We start from the raw sequence: 18,421 nt of genomic DNA on the forward strand, positions 1-18,421 counted from the left end.
TTGTATACACCTTGGCAGCTGAATTCTTCTCTGTAATATTAAAAGCATGGTTATTCAGCTGTGGCTTCATGAATTTCTGGCACAAGAGTTCAAGGAGCCCTTTTCTACGGCCTGGCTCTTTGTTCTTGTACATGGGAATGGGGAAGTCCACAAGCACGTCAACAGTACGTTCCCCACTGGTTTCTGGCGGTTTGGAAATGGACTTCCTGTAAAACGGCATTATAGCGACAAACTGCTCGAGTCCTTTCAAGAAGGACACCAACTTTTTGGCTGTAAATGTCGCTGTTCTACAACTTAACGCTTCAGTATGCACCAGCTCAGCTACAGCACACACTGAAAGCAACGCTTGAGATGTTTCTCAAATTAAGAGCCTCGTTTGAGCATGTTGGCCTGTTGTTGTGCAACCAACATTTGCGCCAACTACTTACACAATGCCAGGGCAGCAAGGGTTGCTGAAGCTGGCAGCAGTTGCTACTTTCCACTTTTTACTAGCCTTCTTCTGGCCGCATTTGTACATAAAGCACAAATCTGTTGAACTTTTTCTAGGGCTAACCTTGTTTGCTTGGAAGCTTGTGTACAGGTAGCAATTAGTGACATGTTTACTACTATCATGTGTAATGCATGCATGTACTCTCTAGACAGATTGGGTCTCACTGTAACTGGCTTGACAAGGTGCTTTTTGAGAAACCATTGCGTTCTTGTACCTTGTTTTTTTTTTACCGAAGGGTTGTTGTGGGAAACTTATAGTACTGCAGTGAGCTCTTGTGTCAATTATAAATTTGTGGTTTATATTCAACAGATCGCCAAGATTCCTTGCCCATCACCCACAGCTCCCTCAGAATTTGTTATTCCAAGTTCTGTTACTGTGCACCGAGGTGAAAGAAGCAGCCTTGAGGGCGACTATGGAAATGAAAGGCTGATTGACGTAAGTTCTGTGTTTGGATTGAATGCTTGTCATAATCAAAGAACGTTTCTTTTTATTAAAAAGTTCTTATACAGTCAGTCTGCGATATAGCAAACATCAATTATCGAATACTATAATGGAAGGAATTGGAATGTTTTTCGCCAGTATTAAGCTTATATTCAGCATGAAACAAATGTATGATTTGCGCCCAATATTGGCTATCACTGCAGTTCAACATTTTGAGTTTTTGTTTCCAAAGTTTCATATACTTTTGTCAGTTTTTATTCGTACCTGACTTTTCTTTTATGAAGGTTTCTTCTTTTTCAAGTAAATTTCTTGAATGTATGATTTGTTACATTAAGCTTAGTGCTTTGTTTTCTTAGTGAACATCAGGTCTGTTAATCTCGTTGATGATAAAACGATGAAACATGTTATATTGCTGGAGATCCTGCTCTTCTATCACTGTAGTCATGTCTAGTGGAAGGATAACTAATCTCTACAGAAGCCATCTAGCAATACCACATCACTCTATTGCAGTGTGACAAATGCAAAATGAGTGCATTTAAGATTCTAACACTAATGGAATGGCACTTATTTTGTTACGTAATGTGGGTCAAGAGCTCTGATGAATAATACAGAAAAAGGCTAGGTATATGTGCCACTACGCCTTCACCATTGAGGGTCAAATTTTTTCATCAAATATGGGTCCACAAGCTTGATTTTTTTTTTTCATTGCTGATTTCAGAGAGATATATTTTGATAAAAAATTTATCTGAACTTTTTTAGTCACCATGAAGGGTCGCTCAAGTCATTTCAGAGTGATATATTTTGATAAAAAATTTATCTGAACTTTCTTTGTCACCATGAAGGCGCAAATATTTTTCTATTAATGTTGGTGTATTACGTACTCAGGAATAATACAAATCAAAATGAGAAAGAAACGTGCTAACAATAAAAGTATATAAATTGGACTAAATATTTCTCGCAGGCTTAAAAAAATGTGCACACCAGGTTACTGTCACATTTTGTACCTGTGAGAATTGTAATCTCACGCACATTTTTGAGAAGCATCACAGTTGGATTCCTGGCTGAGACTGGTCAGAAGTTCTTCATCTTGGGTGGCTGACATCCAATGAATCTGATTGCAATTTGGCATAGGGGCTGTAGTCCGAATTGAAGGAATCACCGCTTGGATCATTTGCAACAAAGATACCAGTGCACACGCCCATAGTGTAATCGCTGCATATGTGGGAGCTCGGAAGAAAAATTTATGATGGTTTTGCACCCTTTAGAGAAATCAAATGAGTGAGTCCTCCAGTAACCCTTCACTTTGTCACTACAGAGAGCCAATTAATTCTCCTGATTTGCAACAAAAATATGCACAGGCTCAGTAGCATTGTTTGTACATGGTGGCACCATTTGTATATACCAGTACCTTGCTGTGAACAGGTGTAATTACATGCCAGTGGGAAATAAATAAGCTATTGCCAAGGGGTCACTTTTTGAGAGATTAGAAACCAGATATAAGTACGAGAACAAATGGAAACTGCCCACAAGACGAAGCCAAACTTACTGATGCGCAGATGTGCGAGTGATAGCTGATGCGCTGGCCTAAGAAAGCCTTGGAATTGAAACCAAAGGTCAATGGTGCAAGAACAGTAATGTCTCTTGCAAGAAATGAATTCCATATGGGACCTCATTTGGGCTGTTATGTAAAGTGTGGTTAACGATACCATATGAAAAAACATGTGGTTAAAGTCAGATACAAGCAGTAAAGTCTTCAGAAATATAGATGGGCATATGACGGTAGCAACATTATAGAGAATGTTGTTCCGGTTTATATCTATCCAAGGTAAAATGAAACTTATTTTAAAATGAGGTATGATGACAAACAAGCTGCAGTTAAGTACACAGCATACTGGTATACCCTTAAAGTTGGCATGATTTCACTAGGCAATTGCTTGGGGTGCCTTTCACTGTCAAAATAAAAACACAACATGCAGACGTAGGTGATGTTTCCTACAGTCTGATATTTTGGGAATGTGCAGTTTTTTCTAGCTCAAACATCCATTATTTTCAGTTCATTATAGACATTTTTTGACGTTGCACAGTGTTGTTTCTTTTGCCAGTTTTTTTTTTTCTATTAATGTTGATAGGAATGTGCAAACACTTAAAAATTGAAATACGAATAAAAAAGTACTTTTTTTTTCGTTTATCTCAGAGAAAACACTCACAATGTCTCCGATAGAGAATGTAGTTGGGAATAAAAGGCTTAAAGAGGTCATGATCGACCCCTCGGGCTTGATGAGAAAACACATCGTGCGGATAGCAGACACTGTTTTGAACAGCTCAGCGAAACCTTGTAGTCGTGCGTGGCAAAAAGAGTTTGCATGCGGAGCACAAAGTTGCCATTTTCTCAGGCGCCCTCTTTTCATACGGAGGCATGTGCTCACTCTCTTCGGAGCTGCCGTTGCCTGCTATTTGACGTCGAACAGCAGATAGCAGTGCTCTTGGCCAATAGCCGACATAATTCAAGAATGGCGTGTGGATCAGATGCGCTTTTTGCCACAGGGTGCCGCCATGTGCCAGCGCAGCGCTCCATAGTCTGCTAACATTACACAGTGAGGCATACTTGCGCACAGGAATCGCAATGGGAGAGAGCGATATTGTTTCATCATAGGCGCTCAAGGTCATGACGTGTGCTGACGTAACTTCTTTCCCCATGCCATTCTTCCCTGCTTAGCTTCTAGCGCACTCATCGGGATGAGGGAGGAGAAAAAGCGCTTAAAGCACGTGACAAACCCCTGCAACTCTGCTCTTTCTTGACGGATTCGAGAAATTTTTGCTCCAATCGATTTATGTGGCAGTAAACTCTTATGCTGAGGTCATGCACTGATTACTTGAAGAAGTTGTTCGTGACCCCTTTAAAGGATAGAGAACGTGAGGGCTGCTTGAATGGTTCTTGAGTAGGCAAGCTAGTGCTGCTGCATAGGGATGCCAGTTCCTGACCAAAGGCACAGGGCAGATAACTTATTACTAGGGATGGGCGAATATGCGGGCGTTTCGAATATTCGAACGAATATTAAAGTATTCGAATTCGCTTCGATACGAATTTAGATTATTCGAAATTTCGAAGTATTCGAAATGAACGAATATATGTATACATTTGACCGCACATAACCACCTGTAAAGGTGGTTTCACTGCAGCGTCTGGTTGCTGTGCCGTGAAACAACCCATCCAGGGGAAATCTGCACTGCCGCGAAGCCACACTTCAAGGTTAAATGTGCATATTTCTTAAAGTTTAAAAACGTGTTATATGGGCTTATATGCACTAAGTATAGTAATTTTTAAATTGTAACATATTGCACCACTTATAACTTGCAACCTACTGCTATTCAAATCTTGATACTATTCAAGGTTTCTTCCACTTCATTTCAAAAACAAAAAAGTGACATTCACTCATACCTAGTTCCAATTCTTAAAAATATTGTGCAAGGGTCATGACGAAAATGCTCATTTTTCTTAATAATATGTGGTGAGTATTATTCGAACTATTCGATTCGAAATTATTCGACCAGATCACTATTCGCTTCGGATTCGCTTCGAACCTGAAATTCACTATTCGCCCATCCCTACTTATTACTTCTGCTTGGGGCAGATAACTTCAGGACTTTTACTCAGAACTATACAGCTCAAATGTTAATCGCCTTACTTCGATTAAATGCAATATCAAACATGACACCAAAGTCTCAAGCATAACTTAAATGAGGTTAGAAAGGTCCTATGAGGCATGTCCTGTGAAAAAGCGGCCATAGAAGATGGCTTAAGGGCCGATTTATTAAAGATGAAGGTGATGCTATATTCAATAAGCTTGTGACACTACAGATTATGCCTTAAAAATTCAAATGTACCAGAGAGTTGGAAAAACGGTAGTGTTCTACTAATACACAAAAAGGGAGACATGAGAGACTTGAAGAACTTGATCGATCAACCCTTTTTCAGCATTGTACAAAATGTTCACAAAGATAATTTCGATTAGGACAAGAGCCACACTTGACTTTAAGCAACCTAGAGAACAGGCTGGCGTCAGGAAAGGGTGATCTACCATGGATCACCTTTTGTTTAATCAAATAATTGAGAAAACTGTCCAAACGCCCACCGCAGTGGTCTAGTAGTTAAGGTGCTCGACTGCTGACCCGAAGGTCGCGGTATCAAATCCCGGCCGTGGTGGCCGCATTTGATGAAGGTGAAAGGCTGGAGGCCAGTGTACAGTGTAATCATATCGGGGTTTGGGGTTGTAAAAACCCAACAGTTATTATTAGAAAACTGCCAAATGCAAAAAAAAAACCTCTATTGCATTCTTAAATTATGAAAAGTCACTCGGCTCGGTAGAGGTGGCAGTGGTTCTAGAGAGAGAGAGATGAAACTTTATTTGGAGGCGTCGCATCGACAATGAGTACTTGTAACATGTGAATACCATAGCCAATACATACAAGGATTCCACAGCAACTCTGCTCCTCCTCAAGAAAAGGACGAAAGTCCCGATAAAAAAAATCCGTCAAGGAGACACTGTCTTTCCACTGCTGTTCACTGCTTAACTAGAAGTATTCAAATGACTTAACTGGGAAGAAATAGGAATGAAAATTCGCAGAGAATATCATAGTAATTTACATTTTGCAGACGACATTGTACTCTTCAGCAGTGATGGCGATGAATTACAAAAAATCATTGACGAATGAAACCAAGAAAGCATTAAAGTAGGGTTGAAGATGAATATGCAGAAGGCAAAGATAATATTAGGTGGTCCGGCAAAAGAGCAAGAATTCGTAATTGTCAATTGGACCCTTCAATCAGTAAAACAGTGCCTATCTAGGCCAAATGTTAGCAGGGGAGCCCACTCATGTAAAGGCAATCCACTGAAAAATAAGGATGGGCAGGAATTCTCAACTTATGACTGGTAACTTTCCTTTGTCACGAAAGCGGAAAGTGTACAACCATTGTATTTTGTCAGTTTCAGCATATTGGCCAGGAGACCTGGAGAATAACAAAGGAATTCAAAAAGAAGCTAAGGACCACCCAGCATGCAAGGGAACAAAATGTTATAAGCGTAACCCTAAGAGATAGGAAGACAGCAGTGTATCAGAGAATGAGCATGGTAGCCTATATTGTATTGATATTAAAAGGAAAAAAGTGCACCTGGGCAGGTCACATCATGACAACAGATAACAAATGGTCAGTTGGAACATTCGAATGGATAATGAGAGATAGGAAGCGTGGCTGAGGATGGCGGGGGGTTAGGTGGGACGACGAAATTGAGAAATTCGGAGGCTTAATATGGAATCTGCTCACGCAGGACCGGGTGGGTTGGAGGTCATTGGGAGAGGCCATCATGCAGTGGACATAAAACAGGCCGCTGCCACGGATAATAATTCTTAAAGGGGTATTCACACGTGGGAGAAATCGGCGGAAGACACGGAGGGATTGCAGATCACGTGACCACGTCGTCACGGATTAGTGAGTGGGCGCGACACCCCCGCAACTTGGGTGAAGCTGATAGCCAAAAGTTGCTGTTTCTCATTCACAAGCCTCACATTTGACCGGACATCTATTCGCAAACAGCATTACATGCATTTTAATATGCCAGCAAATAAGTCATGTAATATGCCAGCAAATAAGCCAGGTAAAAGCCATGCGTGTTCTTGAGCAGAAGCGTGTGTGAATGTGAGTGTGTTTTCTGAGTGAATGCCAAGTTCCGCCGAATTCTTCAATATGACAAGTGACCAACTAGCCCAACAACAGGTTCTTTTAACCTAAGAAAGCTTCATGTAAACTACCTATATAGCTGTTTAAAAATAGAATATTTGACATTTGTTTGAGTATGCAGCAGTTATTTTCTTCGAATACTACTCATAGAAGAGTTGATCAGGAAATTTCAGTTTTTGATAGATTGTTATTGAATTTCTATTAAGATTCTTTAATGCATGTTTTTTTATGAATATTTGCTGCTTTCAGATGTTTTGAGCGTCACTGTATATCGCAACCCGCTTCTTATTTCAGAGTTTGAGCAATGACATAAGGCACTTGAAGTCTCGTCTTCATGCAAGTCAGACTCGACGTCGACAGCTCGAGATGGAAATTAAGTCGACTTCCCAATTGCACGTTGCTGTATGTAAGCAGAAAGACAAGCTTCTGGAATCTGCTAAGATGGAGATTCGTGATTTGAAGAGACGAGCTGAGGTGTTTATTTCTTTCTAATTTTTATAAAGTATAATCTTCAATTTGTGCATGTTCATTGCAGTTTACTTTTAGTGGCACCCAACTCTCATTTATAGTCAGATACAACTTTAGAAGTCTGCAGCATTTCCTCCTCAAAGGCAGATGCACACAAGCTTGCACCAATGGGCGTGCACCCTAGCCTGACGTCACAAGCCAGACGGCCAGTGACTCCGCCTTCGGAGAACACAGCCGAGAACACGAGCGGGACTATTTCTTTAGTCGCAGAGGCGATCGGCTGCTGCACTACGGTCATCTGGTCTGGGCTTTCCTAGATTTCTTAAGTTGTAACCGACTATAGTATTAAACGCAACTTAAAGGAGCACTGACGCAAAAATTTTGCACCTTGTTTTTTTTGTTGCAATAGATAGCTTATGATCCACTTATCACGGCTGCAAACCTCGTTTGCGCGAGTGCGCGACGGTTATTTATTTAGAGACGTTTTTAGAGTGCCCAGTCGCAGTTTCGGTTTCAAAGAGCACCGAGCTAGGCAGCACTACTTCCTGGAGGACGGGTAAACACAGCTGGCCACGTGACCACGCAAAATTGTGACGGAGGCGACGCGCGAGAGCGGGTGCGGCGGGCGCTGCACTTACGGTTCGTCTGCTATGCCAGTTCGTCTGACGCGGGACGCTTGGAGCTGCTTGCTTTTTGATCCGCGCTTTTCACGCTAGAAGTGCGGACGTCGTCCGTGTTGTTGCCAGGCATGGTTTGAGCAGTCAATAGAGCGTTCTAGTCTGTCCGGCATTAAAAAAGGCATCGCGTAAAACCAAATAAAGTGTCCCCAAGGTGGCACTAGGTCAAATGGCGCCAGCTATGGAGGATTAGAAACAACTAACAAACGCGTAATCTATGTCCTCCGAGCATTCGGAAGCACCCATTTCGACTCGTTAACACTACAGCATCGATTATTTGACTATGGCTCTCAAAAACGGCGCCGAATCGGGACGAATACATTGCTGTTGAAGCTTAAGGACATGAATCTAAAGCAAATGGAAGCATCAGTTCGGAGCTTACACGCTACAGAGCGCACGGCGGCCACTTGATAGATTCGAAGTGGACGACAACCGCTTTTGGCAGTGCGGCCATGTTTTTCAGAGGCGCGAATGCCTCGCCGGAGAAGCTTGCCGTGCAAGTTGGACGGTTCTCGCGTGTGCGGCGACGGCCGATGTTCTGCGGCACCATGCCGTTGCAGCAGGCTTGCTGCTAGCGTGAGCGGGCCATAACATCTGCCAAATGGCGCGACGAGCGAACAGCGGAAGGGAGCACAACCAGCACACGCACAGCCGCAGGCACGGAGGAAGAAATGGCAGGTAGCACAAGCGCACAAGTGCAAGGGCACAACCAGCAACCAGCCAACACAAACTCGTGACGTAGGTTTGTTTACATATCCGCCGCGTTGATGTCGGTGTCGCGAGGTGCTCGCATCTCGCTCAGTCGCGTGGCATGCACTTTAAAATTGATTTTAAATATGTTCTAGGCTATATTGGCCCTTGATATTTTGTAGACGTTGTGTATGGCTCCACATACATCTAGTATTTCACTCATTATCTCACCTTCGAAATTTTGTCAGTGCTCCTTTAACTTGAACGTTTCAACTTCTTATTAAATTATTTTGATATAACGCATTAAAAAGACCTTTAAGGGCAAAGAATTACTACCGAGGCCTTCATGGCAAAATTCTATAATTAGTTCTGATACTAACCTTGGGGGTCACACTGTACTGTCGGCCGCAAAAGTTTGCGGGATCTGCAGCATGTGGCGGAGCAGTGAAAAACTGCATTGCTGTGCCACCTAACGTCACAGGGCATGGTGTTGAGGCAATCGGCTGTGGCCTCTGCGATTAGCTCCGCCAATGCACTGTTGCCGGAACTTATTGCGGATTGGTCTGTGGGCATCACTGTTACGGCAATCTCTCAGTGGTTTATCCGTAGCGTTGGATCAGTCTTGGGGTATCGCTGGTACAACAGAGTTTCATTCCTTTCATTGGACTGCAGGATGTCTCTTCACGCTTAGAACATCCTTCAGCACAAGGATGTCTGGTCTGCTGGAACCCCATCTGGTGTTTGTCAGTGACAGCCCTGTCAATCGTTGTCTCCATAGTCTCTAAATCATGGTTCACTGGTTGCCAGAGAAATTTGTTTAGCTGCTTAAAAAGGGTAGGTCACAAAAAAGAATAGTTTTTGAATTGATCACCAGCCTGTTGTTTCATTGGTCAGATCAGTCATGTGACAAACTTGCAGAAGGAGATGATGAGCACACCTTTTCTCATATGCACCTTGTTTGATTGCAAACCTTCAAGTTTCACTGACAGCCGAAAAAGTGTTCTTTTATTCAAAGGTGGTGGTACTCGATAGTTCACTGACCACAAATTTTTGTATGCTGTCATTCAGATGAAGAAGTCAGTGACACCAGGTGTGTAAACATGCCATTAATCAACCATGGTGAATTGCAGGCAATATCATGTCTCCTTCACTCAGTTTCCCCATCTGCTCATAATTGGACATGCTTGGTAGCAATAATTCGGCACGCAGAAATGTTCATGCCTCGAATGTGCACATGGTTGTCTTCGCAGGAGAGCCAGATTAGTTCCATTACTTGTCGATTTCCTTTTGGAATTCATTCCTGGTTGTTCGTCTCTCCACTGAGAAAAACTGGTCAGTGCTTTCTTCTCTCTGGGTCATTCCACGCCAACTGTCCCAGCCTTGGCGCTCGACCGCCTGCGATTTGAATGAAAAAAATCGAGGACTATCTATCCAAAGCCAGAAGCCTTCCGCCAAAATAGTTTTGGCGAAAAAAATTTTTCAGCGCCGCAAACCGTATGTGAAGTTTTTCGGAAAGCTCTAAACTATGGCTCGTAAAATGCGTTTTCAAAAAATCTCTTCTTCATAAATTAGGCTAGGACAAATTTTTCCCTACATAACGATCGTAGGCTTCTCGCTTAAAATAAGTTTCACGAACGTTTACGCTTTCGTGGGTTTTTTATGCGGCCTTAAATATAGACAATATGGCCAATATTGGGGATTTTTTCATAGAAAAGCAACATTCAGTGCAATGTAATATTTTCGTTTAACTGATTGCCAGGAAGTCTTACTGTCGGCCAAAAATAGTTTGAGACGTATATGGCATAAAATGGTGTGTACAGCTGGCGACAAAGTTGCAAAAAAGTTCATTTTTGCACATGTTTAGTCGTAACTTTAACATTGAGGTGGTCCTAGTAAAATTATGCTAAATAGCGCGTTTACTAGCAACATTAGTTTTCTACTGACCGAGAAAGTTTTATCACATTACATTTTGTTTTAAGCAAGAAAAAAATTTTTGAATTTGTGTTCTGCCAGTGTCTCTTCTTGCTCGTGTTTTGTCTTCGCAGGAACGCGTCTAGCGGTAAGTGCAACCTATGTGGGCGCGAGGTTTGCCACAGAACAGCTAGACAACCTAATCATCTTCGCCCGTGCTTATTTGAATACTTAACTAGCGAGTATTAGCCTGAGTCAACAAGAAATGCGAACCCCGCTAGAGTGAATTTAACCACATGCATGCGATGCTTCTTTTGCGATGCTTCTTTTTTTGAGGATGGAACAAGAACATTGAACCATAGCTGTGATGTATACTTCAGTGTAGGGCTTTGGATTAATTCTGACCACCTGAAGAATATGGCTCCAATGCACAGTGTCGCTCATCATCACTTTCAAAGGCCTCCTTATCACTGTCAGCAGCCCTATTCTTGTCTGTGCCACCCATGGCATTTTAGATCTATTACGCTTCTCAAACACACCGCAGAGTAGAAGTTTGGGCGAGTTGGTGATTCATGATTGTGTCTACCACGCAGTATATTTCGATACTTCGAGCACCGCAGAGTTGACCAATGACAAAAAGAGCAACTGAGGGGCTCAATTTTTGTTAGTCATAACCATATCAAACCAACAAATGTATTAAAGCCTTGGAATGTGTTAAGAGTTGCTGTGGCCCAATTGATAGAACACTACGCATGTAAAGTCAAAATGGGATATCTCGTGCAATTGCGGCATCCCTTTGTCAGTCTAATGCAAATATCATAGCACCTTACCATGCATATATATTCAAAACGTTCGCTGCCACCTATAATAGAACGCTTCATCATGCTACACCTCTGCAAGTGTGCTTCTCCTAACTGTGGTCCTAATCATTTCTGTACCGAAAATGCAAAACATCAGACTTGTAAATGGAATGAAATTTGCAATGTCTTCTGCTAATAACATATGCAGGAGGCACTTGAGCTGAAAAGTCGGCTGGCTGAACTGGAATCTGAATGCAATTGTCTACATTCTGCCATTCATCAGAAGACAACTTTCATCGAGGTATGTGTTGTAAAAACATAGTGTTCAGACTATTACAAACAACATTTGTCCACAATTAAGTTGAGAAAACAACCTGTAATGGGACAATCATTCAGATTGTTCGCCTGTGAGACTTCATTCACCCATGTAATGTCCCATGGGCAGAGGTTGCTGTAAACTCTTGTGGCAGCACTACTGCGATGCACATATTTAAAATCTCATAATGAATTACACTGTTTGCGCAGAATGCTTTTAAATCTGTCTGCTCATGATCCAAAGGACCTGTACCAAGGTATGTGTAAACTGGTAGCAAAACTTCCATCGAAGCTATAGAAGATATAATCACTGATTGATTTTATGCACAAGAAAAGGTTGTGGTCATCAAGAAGGTGGTGACTCATTGCTACTGTCACTATCTATATATCGTGGGGACAACTAACAGCAAGCAAAAACTTGTATAATAAAAAATGTCACAACTGGAACCAGTAATGACGTTTTGCTGTTACACTGTGTGGTGCAAAATTATGTTGTATTTTTTTAAGATGCTGCTTTTTTACTTGTTTTTAATAGCTATGAGTTTTGCTTCTTGTTTTTTTTTTTTGCATTCTTACGACTCTCTAAAGGCCATATGTTAGAGAAATGGAAGATGAACAAGAAAGATTACAGAGACAAGCTTAATTTATTAGCCTAATATTGTACTTGTACTACACAGCGATACACTTTACAGATAAAAAATATGATAGAATGGCTCATTAGCACAATAGTTAGAAAAGTCGCGTTACCCAATCAAGGAGAAACCACTAAAGCAAGACACCAGCCATGAAAGGGTTACTTTTGCAGTTGTATGCAGCGTGGTGTGTCTTTGTGTATCGTGCTTCATTCACCGTCGCAAAGGGTGATAACACACAGAAATAACCTACGAAGTATACATGCGAAGCCACTGCACAAAAGTGAGCGATGCTGGCGATGTCTTGTTGACCCAGACCAAATAATGCGCTGAATAAACACGAGCCCACATTAGCAGACTGCCTGCATAAGACCCCCCATTTCTAGCAATCGACCAAAAAATGAGGCAGTCAGCTATTTAGCCAAACGTCAGATAAGCCGCAAAGTAAAACGCAAGTGATTCTAAAAGATTTGCTCCGACTTAACACAACAAAAATAGTATAACAACATTACATACGTTTTGCCACCTATGCGGGTGGCATCCTCACTATACACTGGCACCAAATGAGTGGAGGTCGCCCAGTCCATTGCTAGTCACATACGTCCCTGTAAACGTCCGGTAGGGGGCCGCGGTTGTTGTTGCAAGCCGACTTGTCGTGACGGATGAACCATGATCCCAGGAGTTTTCTTTGCCCCACCTTTATTCCCGAGCCAGCGCCATCGCATTGTTAAAGCTAAGCTTTCGGAAGAATAAAATTTAGTTGCGAGTGTGCGCTTGTCCGTGTCTTACGTGTCTTCTACGTTCCTGTCTTAACATTTGCGCCATCAATTGAAGTTCAGCTATGCACCAACTAGCCCGACAGCAAATGCTATTATGTTAAAGGGACACTAAAGAGGAACAATGAATCGGTTTAGATTGATAAATTGTACTTTCAGAACTATAATGTCGTTAATTTCACCATCATAGGTGTATTAATAAAGGAGAAAATGAAGTCCAAAGTTTCATTTTTAAATTTCGAGCCATAATCTCCACGCATGACGTCACGGATTTCAAAGTGTACTTATCATATATTGGCGCCATTGGCTCAATAAAATTTCCTCAAACTTGTTATGTTAACTCCATGGCCCCCTCAGAGGACAGTGTACTTCATTTTTACCGTTTAGGAACTACATAGGCCCTAGTAAGCGCCGTCAAAATATGTGACGTCACGGCGAATGGTGCGGAAACTTCAAGGTGGCGGCGCCACCCACATTTTCTTTTTGTGCGATTTCTCGCTTACTAAGCGTCTTCTCGCACCAAGCATGGTGTTTTTGGTATCGTGAAAGAGCAGTTTACTAATATGAGAAAAATCGTTTTGCTCTTTAGTGTCCCTTTAAGTCGAAGGTATGCCCCGTTGTCCAGCAGTGTTCGACGAGCTAGGAACACGTGGCATGAGTGGCTTTAGCGACGTCCCCTTTGTGTTCTTTGAGCCTCATTGATCGTTTTCTGCCTGTTTCGCCGACGTAAGTAGCGTCGCAATCTCCTAATTTAACTTTGTAAATGACCCTGCTTTGATCGTTCGCAGGTGTGTAGTCTTTGGGCTTAGCGAACATGTGTCCCAATGTGTAATGAGGATTAAAAACGGTTTCTATGCCCAGTGGACGCAAGGCTCTTTGATTATAGTCTGATATATCTTGAAAGGGACACTAAAGGCAAATATTAAGTCGACGTTGATTGTTGAAATAGCAGTCCAGAAACCTCGTAGTGCTACTTTTATGCCAAGGAAGTGCTTTTTTTGAAATAAAATCACGTTTTTAGTGGTCCGCATCGCGTTAGCGAGCTTCAAATTTCCCGCCTGAAAATACGACTTTCATACGTCACTGCTGCCGTGCCCAACGTTGCCCACTTTACTGCGCGGCCGCCGACACTAGTAGCAGCAGAGCGAAAGTAGCGGGACCCAGAGCAGCAACAACGGCCATCAAAGTTATCGAAGCTTGCCGCAATCGCCGCAATGGATGTGGACGGAGAACTAGACAACGAGACATTGGCTCGCGACGCTGGGCTCCAATTCAGCGAGAGGGTTCATTCCGCGGCACCCAGTGAAAAGACACATCGGTTTCCTTGCTGCAGCACTGGCGTTGTACACCATTCGGGCATCCGGCAATATCACATGCATGCGGCATTTTGTCAAACTTTCTGTCAGAGCGACTTTCACGAGCGCGCAAAACACACGCGGCAGTACGCGATCCCGAAACTACCACCGAGACGCGACCGCGTGAGCGAAGCAGGGCGCCGGGCGAGGCACAGTTCGGCGAAAATGGAACCTTTCAACCACGCGCGCCGTTCCTCATATGGCAACGCCACGAAGGTTTTTTTCCATGAATCAAGCGGAAACGAACAAACAGCATTTTATTACGTCTTTTGATGCTCGGAAGGTTCTTTTTTTACTGCTGCTAGTTTGATTACTAGTGATTTATTGTAGGCCGACTTCCATACGTCATCGGGATCACTTCGAAAATGTCCCACCCGTGGCGCTCATCATGTGATACATTTAGCTTAATTTCTCGGTAAGTAGGGCACTGCTGTTGATAATATTGCCGTTTTAGAAGTTGTCATACATTGGGCTTTCACTCTGACATAAATTGTTATTTGCCTTTAGTGTCCCTTGAACGTATGGAATAGACACAGTGGACGTCGTCTTTTCTCGTGGCGCGCTCCTCGTTCCGCATTCCGCATTTCCTCGTTTCGCATCATTATCACATGCTCTGACCAATAACTACACTACACGAACAAGCCAAACGCCATTAGACCACTAATACTGAGATTTGAAGAAAAATTTCACTCCTTAAATGTCCCTAATGAAGCACTCTCCATTGCCAGAAGACCAGCCAGATTGGCTCCCTGGAGTGACTTCTCCAAATACCTTGACTTCTCACTAATGCATATAAAAAAACAACACACCCCACGTGAACATACAGGTATTCCGCACGCTACAAGAAAAGTACCACACTTACAAAGAAGTTTATACTGATGGTTCGAAGACGTCTGCGTATGTTGGAAGCAGCGTGGTAGGAGAAAGACATGAGCAAGTGGCCAGACAGCTGCATTTCGTCTCTGTCTACGCAGCTGAGTGCTATGCCTTGTTGATGGCAGTACGAAATATTATAAGCACAAAACGTAAAAAAGCAGTAATTTTTACAGACTTCTTTAAGTGCTCTTAGAGCCCTAAATCCTACATCTCAGTATGAGCCATTCACACGTGATATTTTAAATATCCTATTTCACCTACCTGAAGACCACAACATAAACTTCTGTTAGGTCCCGAGTCACGTTGGGATCCCAGATAATGAAAGGGCGGGATCAACTAGCAGCAATGGCAAAACAGCTGCGTGTTTCAAAGTTAAACGTACCTGTTAGAGATGGGATTAAAGCAGTTGACCGGGCCGTCACCTCTCTTTGGTAGCTTGGATAGAAATTGCAAAAAAACAACAAACTTCACCTAATTAAACCTACCCTTAGTGAATGAAGGACGTGTTTTCATCAAGAACGTTTTATTGGAGTACAGTCGATCCTGGATATATTGAACTCGAAGGGGACCGCGAAATAGTTTAATATTAGGGGTGTGCGAATATTCGAAATTTCAAATATTTTTCGAACAGCGTTTGCTATTCGATTCGATTCGCACTGGAATTTTACCATTCCAACTATTCGAACCTCCCAAAAACAAATACAGTCAACGTCCGATTGAAAGTGACCCCTTCAGATTTTCAATATGCTTCACCTCATTACATCGTATTGCGGCAAAGCTGCCTTTCAAGCTCCGTTACGGTCGAACTTTGTCAGAGACAGTCAACGTCCACTTGAAAGTGGTCCCTAGATTTTCAATATGCTTCACCCCGTCACACCCCGGTATTGCGGCAAAGCTGTCTTTCAAGCTCCGTTACGGTCGAATTGCCAAGACAACGTCAGATTGGAAGTGGTTCCTAGATTTTCATTATGCTTCACCTCATCACACTCTGGTATTGCGGCAAAGCTGCCTTTCAAGCTCTGCTACGGTCGCAAATGTATGAACTCAAGAAAACGCTGGTTCCAACATGGAGATGAAAGATGTGGCAGAGGTGGGGGCTCAATGCTGCTTTGGACCTGAAATTTGGGCAGGAAGTCCGAAAAGTCAGAAGCTGAAGCTTTTTAGCATCCAAAATTTCAGATGTTCTTAACGCTTCCGTGACCGTGCCTATTCCCATTGATAGTATGTTATCAATGACTTCAAAATCAAGTTTTGGCACTCTCTGAGCGGTTATGGACAGCTAACGCAATACAAAGCATAAAATAACATGTTTTTTATCACTTTTGTTTGCGAGTTTGTTTTTTCCACCGCGGGGTGATTTTTAAAGCTCGTTCGCAGTCGGGTAGGTGAGCGCTCGTTGTTTCGGACTTCGCGTCGACGCCGCTCGCCGGTGCTCCACAGAAACGGCGAATTTCGACGGAATCCGATTAATATGAGCGGTAATCTCTGGATGATGGTAGCACCACAGACACAGAAGACGACTTCGATTCGCCAGGCTTCAGTACGGACGGTGAAAGTGCGTCAAACCTCCCCGGAACATCAGCAGCTATCCGCCGTAAGTTTCGTCTTCTCCTCGGGTCGTTTTATCGCTGCCGCGCGTCGATGTAAATGTATCCGGTGTGTTCTAAAAATAACAGCTATTATCTGCAAGGTGTTAACTTCGTTCGGGCGGGAGCATTTGGCGCTGGCTGCAGAAAGAGCGCAGTTCTCTTCGCGAAGACGGCGCGGAGCAAACTTTGACCCAACGCTCCGGTGTGCTGCGCGGCGGCGTCTTCGTGTTGTTTTTTACCGCAGAAGTCGTCAGAGAGATATGCAACCACACAGATAAGTATGCGTGGATGCATACTTTCGAAAAGCCAGCATACAGTGAGAGGGATGGATCGATGGAGGGAGGTTACTGAAGAGAAGATGAGCAAGTTCGTCTCACTACATGTGTACAGGGTAATCGTTGAAGTCCCGCGCTTGCATTGGTGTTGGTGTCGACGACACATATTTCCAGGCCTTCATTCACCGTCACTGATGCCACGGAAAAGGTTCAATGCTTCTTGAGTGTCTCTGATCTGAAAAAGACGAACGTCGCATCCCACGAGAATCTTCACCCCGTGTCTTCTCTATTGCAACACATGAACGATTTTTCTACGCTATCTTTTAACTCCGTCGGAACCTTTCAGTGGATGAGAAAATGGTGAAATGTGAAGGTCGGTATGGTATTCGGCAGCATATGAGCGAGAAAGAGGTCAAATGAGGGTACAATTATAGATTTTTTGCAGATTTGGAACAGGCTACACTGTTCATTTTAACAAATACACAGGAAAATTGAAAAATACCAGAACTGCAAACTATGCTAGGAAAGTTGAACACAAATAAGAAATTTTTTCCCGAAACATGCGCAGCCAGCCTTTGTTTCACCGCGTCGAGAACCTGCATCGCGCGGTGGCATGATGGGCACTAGTGCCTATATTCTTGTATTTCTGTAAATAATCGTTGCATTTACAGAGCTTATATTTCCACTATTATTCTACGAGGGCTTTGCGCTCAAAACGTATATTTCGATTTTTTTAAATGTTTATCCATTGCAGATTAGCATTGATGTTTTTATGAATCCTTCTTTCTTTTTGATGCATTTTTCTTTGTTTGATAATTATTTTATTGAATTCGAAAGAAATCCGTTGTTTGGAATTAATACTGTTGCAAAGACCAATTCTTCCTCTATCATTTGATACCCTACACGTTAGCATCAATTATATTCTGTGGCAGAAAAAAAATATTTCCTAGACTAGCCAAAAACAACCGATTTTTCCGCGGTCACGAAAGTGTTAATATCAACGTATACGAGGCAGATTTGGAACTCCGGACTGAAGGGAGCACACCCTTGTTCGCCACATCAGTTGGGCTTCCACAGAAGTTGAAGGAGGAGGAGAGGCTAAGGAAATGGCATCTTTGCCTATTGCGTGTAAAGTGTTGTCAGCAACACTTTCGTTGCACCAAATCATGTACATAAATAGAATTCGGCCTTTACATTGCCTCAGTCTTGATAAGACTACTATGAAACACCACCCCACCAGTGCTTCATCAACCTAGTGAAAAGAAACACTTTCATGTTGCTATCTCATAAGAATATGCTTAGGAATCCTCTTTAACTTTTTATTCTGCAATTTGGCTTCGAAGTAGTCGAAACAGATACGATTCGCACTCACACTTCATTATTCGAATT

The 18,421-nt window shown here is 42.7% G+C and overlaps 1 protein-coding gene across 1 annotated transcript in view; it reads left to right on the forward strand.

Annotated features, from left to right (window-relative positions):
• Positions 1 to 18,421, forward strand: part of LOC119401993 (uncharacterized) — a 160,456-nt gene that overhangs the window by 41,134 nt on the left and 100,901 nt on the right. Inside the window, exons 8-10 of the mRNA XM_049417623.1 lie at positions 800 to 925; positions 6,963 to 7,142; positions 11,423 to 11,515. Of these exons, the coding sequence (XP_049273580.1) occupies positions 800 to 925; positions 6,963 to 7,142; positions 11,423 to 11,515 (399 nt within the window). The remainder of the gene's footprint in view (positions 1 to 799; positions 926 to 6,962; positions 7,143 to 11,422; positions 11,516 to 18,421) is intronic.

The sequence above is a fragment of the Rhipicephalus sanguineus genome, chromosome 1, assembly GCF_013339695.2.
Source record: "Rhipicephalus sanguineus isolate Rsan-2018 chromosome 1, BIME_Rsan_1.4, whole genome shotgun sequence".
Taxonomy (NCBI): domain Eukaryota; kingdom Metazoa; phylum Arthropoda; class Arachnida; order Ixodida; family Ixodidae; genus Rhipicephalus; species Rhipicephalus sanguineus.